Here is an 11,230-nt window from a genome sequence, read left to right on the forward strand (position 1 = left end):
GTGACTCATCGAACACGACCACCGCTGAAACTCTTTCTACTACGCAGAGGACCATTTTGACAAGCCTGACGATTGCAGACGTGAATGCTACATATAATGCTACGACGCGGACTGGCACGTCCGTCACTCAAGTGAGCACTTCAAGAATCTCTGCTTCTGTAACGACAGTTTCTCCATACGACATGACAACAACGACAGGTGGATCAACCCAGCCTCAAAACAGCAATACACCAATAAGGGCGACTACAATTTTCACGACGTCAAATATCCCCACCCGTTCCACAGTCAGCGTGCCTTCCGACAGCAGCAGCATTAATGGGACGTCGCTGACTGAGGGCCAAACCATCAGTCGTGCGACAACGGCGAGCAATTCGAGCCCGGGCACCACTTCAGGGGGCACAAGCTTCTGGCCGTCGTTGCCATCTCCCTCAAATACATTTAATCCTGAAACTTCCAGCACTGTTTCCGACCAGAATTCCGCCAACAACTCCACACCCGTTACGACGTCGACAGTTCGCAGCACCAACATGATGTCATTTATGACCACATCGTCCGTTACTTCGACAGAAAATCTTTCCACGAGTGCCTCGATGATGCAAGGTAGCAACGAAACGCCAGAACGGACACCTACTGTCTCAACGGCAGTGACATCTGCGATGCCGACTACAGGCTCATCGGCATCATGTGTCAACATTACGCTGCCAAACCTCTTCGGTCTTGACACGGTAAACCGAGTTCTGTCATGCAATTACCAGACATATGGCATGCGCGGTGGTTAACTTGAAGCTTTACTTTTTGCAGTGCCTTGGACGCACTCTCGACGCTTGCATTACTGACAACGTGAGTTGCGGTATGCCTCTGCTTGGTATGAGTCGCATGTTGCGTATTGGTTTGTGAGCGCTTTTGGAGCTTCGTCGGGATCACACTGAATGCAGTTTCTTTCATTTTATTCACTAGGATGTCTACGAGATCGCTGGAAGCGTGGTCACGGTAAGTGCCGTGCTTTTGCTGGCAGGAATATGCAAAATATGCTAAGCCGGACGAGCAAATTAAAGCAGCTTTAAAAAAAATGCACTTTCATTCCCTTTAGAGGAGTTACATTAATCTACTCGATGAGCTTAGATGAGTGATGTTTCGCAAAGGACAACATCTAGAGATTGCGCAAGGCACTATTTAAAAAGCAAAAAACAACGTAATGTAGCAAGCAGTATTAGGAACCTATCACATGAATCTTATCGTGCTAGCTGTTTTATTGTCGTGTAGTTTTTGCATGACTGATATAAAATACTGCAGCGGTAGTACGCTAGCGCAAACTACAACAACATGTTCTAGGCATTCTTTTTGAAATATTCCAAGTGCTGCTTTATCCAAGAAATTCTGAAAACGCACAATTGAAATAAAGTCTAATCACGTCATTTGCACATTACGATAAGAATAGTACAGATGTTGAGGGCCGTGGTATAAAAGCCACAGTAGGGCTTGACGGTCGCCCACTGTTCCTTCAGCTAACTGCATTTGTGCATGAACATAAGCGCAGAATAATGATATGGGCAACTGTAGAAATAAAACAAAACAAAACAAAACAAAACGAAAGCACCAAGAGCAAAAAAAATATGAGCACGTAGTAATAAGAACGATCATGTGGCACGTCAAATGCAGTACAACATAGAAAAAATGAAGACGAGATAGTGCAAATTTCAACAGTTGCTTTCTTTAAGAAGTTATTAACTAGTGCAGTGGAGAAATATGAGCCGGAAATGCCTAGTGCACAACATGCTGGACTCAGAGACACATGCACAACAATGTTCGTTTACATGGTTCGAATTCATGGAAACACCGTAGAAGAATGTACAGATTAGAGTACACTACTTAAGAGGAAGCTTTAGCTCGGGTGCTCCTATCAAAATACATGTAAAAGGAAAACCCGTTTTCCTCGGCAACCACTGGACCAAATTTGACGAGGTTTGTTGAACTTAAATGAAAAACCTAAGACCTAGTGACTGTTGGTCTCGAATTTCAGATTTTTCTCGTCAATTCTTTATTAAATAGTGTCAAATATAGAAATATTTCAGAAAACGACACTATCAGGTTTACAACTCTGCAACTCAGCAAGGAAAAATGATAGCAGAATTCTGTAACTGCATCTCATAGCACATCTAAAGCGGAATAAATTGATATGTTACACTAATATCTCCAAAAATGCAGCAATACGGAAATACAGCTTTTGTAGAACCCTTGTACACAACGTAAGGTATCAATCGACATATGAAATTTGTCCGCTTTGAGAGATCTATATAATACCATTTACAGAACCGCGATATATATTCATGATGCAGAGCTATGAATTTGTACGCTTTGTGCTTTTATTTTTTTGAACATTCGAATTTTTGATGATTTATGTAATGAAATTTAGGCCCCAAATCGGAATTCCGCTTCCAGCAGTCACTAGAATGGACCTTTTTCTCTCAATTACGAAAAATTTCATCAAGATCGGTTCAGGGGTTATCTCAGAAAAGTGTTTTTGCGTTTTACACGTATTTTAATAGGCCGCGTTGGAGTTGGGCCTGAACTAAAGCGTCCTCTCAAGTGATGCGGTCGCCGATCGCCTAGTTGAGCGTAAAAAAGGTGCTGCTATGTGCAGCGGTCTGTTGTTGACGAGTCAGGCCAAATAATGTTCGTAACGCCACCTGTCAGGGCAGCAAATCAAGTTTCGATTTGAGTTAACAGCCTACGCCTGCTGACCGGAGTGAGCGATACCGAGCCGCACGTCTTTGTTACAGTGCACAATCCGGGTACTCAGCACATCCCTGAGCCTGCAGTGCGTACTTGCTGCAGTCAAGGACATCATCGTTGCGGCGTTCAGGAGATTCAGTTCAGAAGGTAATGTTCGCTGCATTTTCGCTGGCTCCAGGAGTATCCACCGAACAGCGATAGCATTTGTGCACGCAAAGCACGCCACCTCGGAAAACCGTCTATCCTACAAGGTCCTCCTCCATACGGGCTTTTTTACGCTAGAGTGGTTGACAAGGTTGGATTACCAGCTAATATAGATGTTAAGAATAATAATTAGCAAATGAGGCTCGCGCAGTGCGAGTAGAACTTATGAACAAAAATATTTTTGTGAATGCGGGCCGCGATTGGCTATTTCTTCTTACAGACAACACTGCAGCGTAGGAAAGCTTATGTGGGTACGTGTCCAGAGGCACAATTCACAGCAGTCAGTTGGTTGGTAAATGTTGTTCTGCCACGGTCCAGTCCCCTTCACTAATACGTAAGCATGATTTACCGACATTTCCTCTAGCCAACAGTTCTAGTGTAAGAACGTTTTCTGTGAATACGGGCTCAGATGTTTGCGCGTGCAAATGGGCAACTCCGCGCTCGTCCTCCATAAGTAACACATGGTTTCTCCAACACAAGCAAGGAAAATAATATCTAAAAAAAATTAGTATATCTTATACCGTCGGGATGAAAGGAATGCCGAATAGGCACAACATGAAGCTTCAGTACAGGAACTATGAACGTATGTATTGCAGCATTGTTTCTTAAGGAAGCACTGAAGTGAGAAGTTGTGATTGTCTAACAGCAAAAATCATAATGCTTTCTCGAATCTCCACATTTTCATAATTGGGCATGCTCATCTATACAGTCGAATTCTAGTTATAATGTATAAAATGTTCCGTCGCTGGTAGACGCTCCACTAGTGTTTACAAGATTAAGGCATCTGATTTTGTTAACGGGTTACACATTCGCAGACCTTACGCTCCGGTTTTGTTGAGTTTTTCTATTTCTTTATTATCTGTAAAACTATTGGAACCAAAGAAAAAAAATGATGACAACAAGTGCTAGATTACGCTATATTTCTTTAGAAGAACGAATTCAATCAATTAGAATTGGCGCATTAGTTGACGAGGAAAAGAGTGAGCTTCCCATTTGCTATGAACTTGCATCGCTAGAAACGCCTATTTCAGCGGGCCATTGGTAACATTTTCTCAGCCTTGAAATGTTAATACTATTTTCAAACGTGTACCATTGTACAAATGCCTACCTTGCAGGAGACGACAGCCTTGCGAGTGTGCTGAGTCCTTTCACATGCAATAGTATGGCTCTAGACGGGCTGTTCTGCAGCGGCAACTTGAGTTTGACATTTCCAAGGCGGTTCGCAAAGGTACGTCATCTCAAAAATAGCGATTAAAAAATGTGGCATCCCTTGCGATATGCAGCCATCATCAGTGTCATAATTATTGTTACGTGCGCAGTAGACCTTCGAACGATAGACGAATTGCGTTCCTCTTCAGCACAACAATACCAAAGTAAGGCGCGTGGATAGTGGGGTTGCAAAGGTGTGAGCGACAATAGTATGACATGTTTTTGCTACACACGGTTTTAGGAAGCTATGCTCACCAAACTGAAAGACGCTTCCCATCAAAAAGAAGGATACTCTCTAACGCGATGTCTTGCTGCGCGTAGATTGCTATACTGACTTGAATTCCTTTGCAGTGCATGAACGGAAGCACTGAAGTCTGCAGAGGACAGGAGCCTATTCAGGTAAGCGATTTCCTTGGATACCTTGCGATACCATTGTGGAAGACGATACCTTTCTGCCTGTCTGTCTGTCTGCCTGTCTGTCTCTCTCTCTCTCTCTCTCTCTCTCTCTCTCTCTATATATATATATATATATATATATATATATATATAGAGAGAGAGAGCGAGAGAGAGGGGAGAGGTATATATATATGTATATATATATATATATATATATACGATACCTTTCTGCCTGTCTGTCTGTCTGCCTGTCTGTCTCTCTCTCTCTCTCCTCTCTCCTCTCTCTCTCTCTCTCTATATATATATATATATAGCAGTCTGCCTGTCTGTCTCTCTCTCTCCTCTCTCTCTCTCTATATATATATATATATATATAGAGATATATATATATATATATATATATATATATATATATATATATATATATCTTCTTACAGACAACACTGCAGCGTAGGAAAGCTTATGTGGGTACGTGTCCCATTACGTGTACACATTACGGGTTTTTATCCAGTGCCTTCGTCTTGGCCACGTCCACTTTCTAATTGCATTGTTTTGATTGTTGTCAGTTTAAGTGTTACCAGTCATTACTTGCAACATTTTACCGCTAAATATGTGACTGGGAACGTACTTGTATATATATGTATATATATTACATTACTCTTAACTGAATAATGTCAATCACTGAAGTACGTCCACAGAAAAAAAATTGGGCCAGGGGGTTTGGATTGATGGTGGAGAGCACTGCATGGGACGATATATATATATACGATACCTTTCTGCCTGTCTGTCTGTCTGCCTGTCTGTCTCTCTCTCTCCCCTCTCTCTCTCTCTCTCTCTCTCTATATATATATATATATATATATATATATATATATATATATATATATCGTCCCATGCAGTGCTGTCCACCATCAATCCAAACCCCCTGGCCCAATTTTTTTTCTGTGGACGTACTTCAGTGATTGACATTATTCAGTTAAGAGTAATGTAATATATATACATATATATACAAGTACGTTCCCAGTCACATATTTAGCGGTAAAATGTTGCAAGTAATGACTGGTAACACTTAAACTGACAACAATCAAAACAATGCATTTAGAAAGTGGACGTGGCCAAGACGAAGGCACTGGATAAAAACCCGTAATGTGTTCAGATAGCACACCTCACAACTCCGCAGAGCGACCTGACTAGCGATACCTTTGTGTACAACATCACTTCCTCAACCTTGCGTGCCCTCTCGAGTTTGTACCTCTAAAGCGTTTTAATAGCGGGAAACACCTAGACGCAGCCAAACACCACAATAAGATTGGGGTAGCCCTTCAGAAAGAAAAAGAAAACATGATTTCGTCGTGCGCATTTTTCGAGTTTATCTTTTTCAGATTGGAGTCTTGGTACTTCTCCATGTCCAGAAGTAATGCATGCTAAAGTTGATCTAAACATATCGAACCGTAATTTAGCATTATAATGAAGGGAAGTAAATTGACACTTGACTCTGTTGATATTGTATGAGAACATGTCAAAGTGCGCAGCGTGCGATGGCAGTGTTGCTCCAATGTTAGAGCACGTTCGCCCAAGCTGGTGCCTAGGTGAGCCCCAATCCGAGTGCTACTTGGGTAGACTTGACGGTAACGAGCAGCCTTGGGAAATAGTGGTGATTATAATTATTCTGCAGCAACGTATCCGCATAGACCGAACCCTGTATGTCATCTCGATAGTTATAGTGATACTAACCTGGCATTTCGCAGTGCAGTCCCTAGTTCCAACAGGATTATTGTTTGGCCTGCGAGGGCTTCACAGCAGTAGCTTATTTAGTATGCGCACCGGTGCAGATGATATTTATATGTATCTATATATGAAAATTATCAAATCAGTAAGTGTAGGCACCGATGCTTCCAACTCTCCGTGTGTGTCATGAACGATGAGTAATGATGTTTCTTTGCAGGAATTTCTGGTATCTTCGCTGATGAACCAAGTCAAGGTAAGCAACCTGTTAGGAGAACTTCATGTGCAATACGAAGTACCGCTTCCTCCCTTTAGATAGGCAGAGAAAGACAGACGGATAATTTACTGACAGGAAAGCAGTGTGTCGGCCCAAAGAAGCAAACTCTAGCTTGCTGTTCTGCCCTAAAAGAGCGGAAAACGTAAGATAATTGAGAGTGTGACAGTGTGATGAAAGGAAGCGATGACTGAAGAGCAATGCACTTATTTAAATACGTATACCAGTGGTATTTGTAAAGGTGGCGTTCCTGTAGTTTGCCGAATTTTTAGTTGGCAATGACACAAATTTAGTGTGGAACGAACGGCCAAGAACAAAAGGGAGCTGTGGTGTCCTGCTGGCGAGCACGAGTTCCAACTCTCGGTGGAGACCGTAGCATTCCGGCGGGAGCGGTTAGGAAACACACTAATTACCCGAATATTGGGTGGCAGAAGTACCAGAGGGACTAAAGTTCAAAGATCTAAATTAACCCTGAGCTTCCCACTACGCCCGTTCTTTGCGATGAAGATATGCCACTGTGACACAAGAGACAAGTGTCGTACTTGAACTTGAATTCAATGTTGATTTCCATGTGCTGTACGTGAATGATGCCGGGAAATAAAGCCGCAGTCGGTTAGCTTGACTGACTCCCACTACCTACTGGGCTGCAAAGTAGTGACCATGTTGTTTAAAAAAAATCTAGGATGAAATACCGAAATTGTTAAAATAATACTAGAACAGCATTATTACTAGGCAGAAATTTAGCAGATTACAATTGCTATCGATTAAACATCATGGAATTATAATAATGCGGAAACACTGAACAAAAATAAACGTAAGTGCAAGCGTGTGTATGTAAGAGGCAGAATTGAACAACAGTGATATGATTTAGCAAGCCACATCTATATAGCACAAAATTATAAAACAAACATTGTTGTGATGTTTTTACATGCCCATGTGATTGCCATTATTCCATGCAACGAGCACCTTACATAGCTTTCGATCATGTGACTTTGCTGCGTCTCACACGGTGCATTCACCTGCCTTGTTGCTTGAATTTCAGCACAACTTGTGAACGGTGCAGCACATGAATTTGGAAATTGCGTGATACAATTGTTGGCACCTTTCGCGGTGCATAAACTGAAATAAACGTTGCATGAGGTTACACGTTGCAGAGGATGAAAATAAACAGAATTATGCGCATTACCGTTTCTTGCGTAGCATTTCATTACGCACTTCATTAAAGCTTCGTTTCAGATGCATACAAATGTGAGCTTCAGATTTGCATATTATTTTTTTTCCTGTTTATTTTTTCTATTAGCGCATTTCATCTAGAACACCCCGCTAATCTACTCCGCGGCTTCAACCGGGTTCTGTTTTTTTTTTCTTGCCACTTGCAGTGCATTCTGCTCACGATTGTCGGCGACGCCCCTTCGAGCGTCCTCTCGGAAATCCTCTGCGAGGTGTCGTCCGTTCTGGCCGAGAAAGTTCGCCAACTGCCCTACTTCGGATTCCTGCGCAGGTTGCTCAAGCCGGTTCTGAAACTTCTCAGGAGGATCGTCGGATGTGAGTGCCACTCCGTGGTGGAGCGAGCGAAAAATGTTTGAGTGACGTTTCACTTAGTGAACGCGGGTGAGACGCAAGCGTATGGGTGCTGTAGCGCACACAAAGCTATCGGCCCTCGGTGCGCCTAGACGCCTAGGCTGCCTCCATCGCAGATCGTGTTCAAGACAGGGCTGGCGCGGCCGCGTCATACGCAGCAGCCGCCGGAGTAGAAAGCCCCTTCGTAAACATGCGCTTACTAACTAAATTAACTAGCATGGTGTCAGCGTCCACAGGCAAACATGAACACATCGCACTCGATGACCGCAGACGCTCGCTGTCAAAAGGCAGGTGTGAGGAATCACGGCAGGAGCAGCGAGCGAAGTGATGTTCGTGCTGTCTATCACTTCAACGCAAACTTAGCGGCGAGAACACAGCGCACGCAAAGCTACGAGCCATCGGCCGACCTAGACTGTCTCCCAAAGAAGATCGCTTTCAAGATGAAGCTCGCGTGACCGCGCACAGCCGAAGTACAGCACCTCCCCTCCCTGCCCTTCCCTGATGCCATGCGCGCTTCCTCCACCTTCCCTCCCTTGCGCATGCGAGGTTCAGCTGCAATCGTCGGCTCGCCGTCGCATGCTTTCACCCGCACACAAAGCGTTAGGCGTGCGAGGATGATGTTATCACGAGACGAACCCGGTACGTCCGTATCGCAAACAAAACCTGTAGCAACTGCCAGAGGATTCAACCCAGCGCGCCTTCACCTACCTTCCTCCTCCGCGACGTTTCTCCTCGTTTCGCCTTCCCCACTTTGCTCAACGTCACCTAGACTTTCCTCCAGGTGGCGTTGCTTTCCGTTCAGGCGCCTTCCTCCTACGCTTCCCTCGCGGCTTCGAACAAACATTCGCCGATTGCTCTAGCTGGTCAGTTACGCTTGCGCGTAAAAAGAATTATTTTCTGTAAGGGTTATTTCGTTGGCCAGTTGCAGCATAATTCTTGAGTGCGAGATACGGCAGCGCGAACGCGGCGGACAAGAAAGGAATACGAAAGCGACGCAGACAGCGCCTATCTAGGTAGCTTTCGCGTTCCCTTCTTGTACAGTCCGTTCGCGCTGTAACATCTCGTCCTCAATCTTCATTATTCTCAAGTTTTGAACAGCGCAACACTGGATAAGGACAAACGTAAATTATGCACGTACCACTGACTTCTAAAGCTTTCGTATTGCGAGAAAACGTACATCTATATAAAGAAAGAAATATTAAAAGGAAGCCCACACAATGTAACTGATAAGTTATCATATCACCGACGGTAGTGGCATGGAATGAATACATATTAGTGTAATTTTTGTCGTGCTTATTCGCTTTTCATTTTGTCTTTTTATACGTGCCTGTTCTTTCTCAAGGAATGAGTTGAAAGTTAGCGCTTTGTGCACTCATGTTCGCTTCTCCCTGTCTACTGTCGCGCTGTTCGAAATTCAAGATGATCAAAGAACGAGCCGAAATTTAGATGTTATGAAGATTTGCTTTTTATTCGACGCTAGAAGTACTGGCCTGGATGCTAAAGTCCTAGTATGCTAAATGGCGACGCTCTAAATGACTCACACATATATATAGCACACACACACACACTTTTTGCACCAATTGCACACACAACGAGGATAAGTACACGCGGTAACAGGCAACGGTAATAGGGAAGCGACATTTTAAAGGCGAAAGCCTTGAGTGACTCTTTGCGTGATGGCCTTGAAAAAAAGAAAACGCTCCGTCTAGTGGAGTGGTACCTAAATTATCATCAACAGCAGTGGCGCATGCCCTCGCAAGCAAGCAAAAAATGGCTCATACCCCCTTAAGGCAGAGGCTACAAGCACTCAGCAAAGTGAAGCGAACAGTGCATACATTCATTGAAATCGCCCATAGACCACACAGAACAGCATACGTTGTAATAAAGAAAACAAGCTCAAAACAACCATCCGAACTATCAATAAAGCATTCCATACTCCCCCCCCCCCCTCCCCCCTTCCTAAGCACGCTACGGCCGAGGATGCTCGCCAAGCGACAAACGAGGTGCGACGTGCGAAGCGGCAGGAGCAAGGCGTTCGACCGCGAGTGCTGCTTTCCCCTGCTTAGAGGATGCAACGCAAAGTCCAAGAGGATCGTCGTTGGTGCGAGTCTGACCCGCTATACGAGCGTGCGAAGCCACAGCCCAGCGTCGAAAACGAGCCGAATGAGCCGTACTGCGAAAGCAGCAACGCGACGATAAGAGACGGCAACGTAGAGAGGAAGGCGGAGCTCGCAGACAACGGCTTGCCACACGTCTATTTCCCCCTGCGGCTCGTTATGTCTTGCAAGAAGTCTGACTCCTCCGATCGTATAACTTAATGCATTACCAAGTGCGCAGCAGGCTTTCGCCTTCACGTGTTACAGGAGTGTAACATGCTGCCGAACGTTTTAGTCAGCCACCGGTCGAGGATAGTGCACGAGAGACTCTGGTCACGAGACTGTGCTGCCTCTGTTTGCCATCCTCCGCGCTTCAAGAAAGCCACTCACTTACAAACCACACGTGCAAGAATGGGAAGGGGAAGAAGAAGGGGTTCAGCGAGAATAAGCATGGCCGCGGTCACGCGCAAAGCAAGCACTTACAACAAAGTTCGACAACGAAGAAAGCAGTTCACAATAAGAACACGCGCATTGTCGCGAAAAGTCTGCAGAATTTATGACCTAGAACACTACACGGGTCTGGATTCTAGTCCTGGGTCAGGTACCTGCAAACGTTTATCCGCTAGAATCCTGCCCGGTGGATTAAAGCGAAACCCGGGTCCAGCCCGAGCACGAAAACAAATTCACCCGCCTGACCCAGCTTGACGCGACCACTAATCAGGGCCGGCCGAGCCACGAACGTTCCGTCGAGAGCAATGCGGTTCAAATAGCAATAATCGAGATTTTTTTTTGTCACATGGTTTGCTACAAGTACTTTAACCTTCAGTTGTTAATTTTACTAGAGGCCCCAGGGTGGATAAAAATGACGAGACATAAAGGGTTCGAGGAGCGTTTTGTTCAGCTGCGGCGTACTGCACTTGACTTTCTGGAAATGCCGCGGTGGGGATCGCTAAGCGCGTTTTCGAGCAGATATTGCAGCTGGGAAAATGATTTGTAGCACCTGTCTTTACTT

At 44.6% G+C, this 11,230-nt stretch overlaps 1 protein-coding gene across 1 annotated transcript; it reads left to right on the forward strand.

The window, feature by feature from the left end:
• Positions 1–79: 79 nt before the first annotated feature.
• LOC139049314 (uncharacterized) lies at positions 80–8,127 on the forward strand. Its single transcript, XM_070524692.1, has 7 exons — positions 80–725; positions 802–840; positions 958–990; positions 2,781–2,880; positions 4,053–4,165; positions 4,498–4,545; positions 7,921–8,127. Exons 1-7 carry the CDS (start codon positions 183–185, stop codon positions 8,125–8,127), a joined length of 1,083 nt encoding a protein of 360 aa, XP_070380793.1. The 5' UTR covers positions 80–182.
• Positions 8,128–11,230: the final 3,103 nt, after the last annotated feature.

Source organism: Dermacentor albipictus, chromosome 8 (genome assembly GCF_038994185.2).
Source record: "Dermacentor albipictus isolate Rhodes 1998 colony chromosome 8, USDA_Dalb.pri_finalv2, whole genome shotgun sequence".
In the NCBI taxonomy this organism is placed as follows: Eukaryota; Metazoa; Arthropoda; class Arachnida; order Ixodida; family Ixodidae; genus Dermacentor; species Dermacentor albipictus.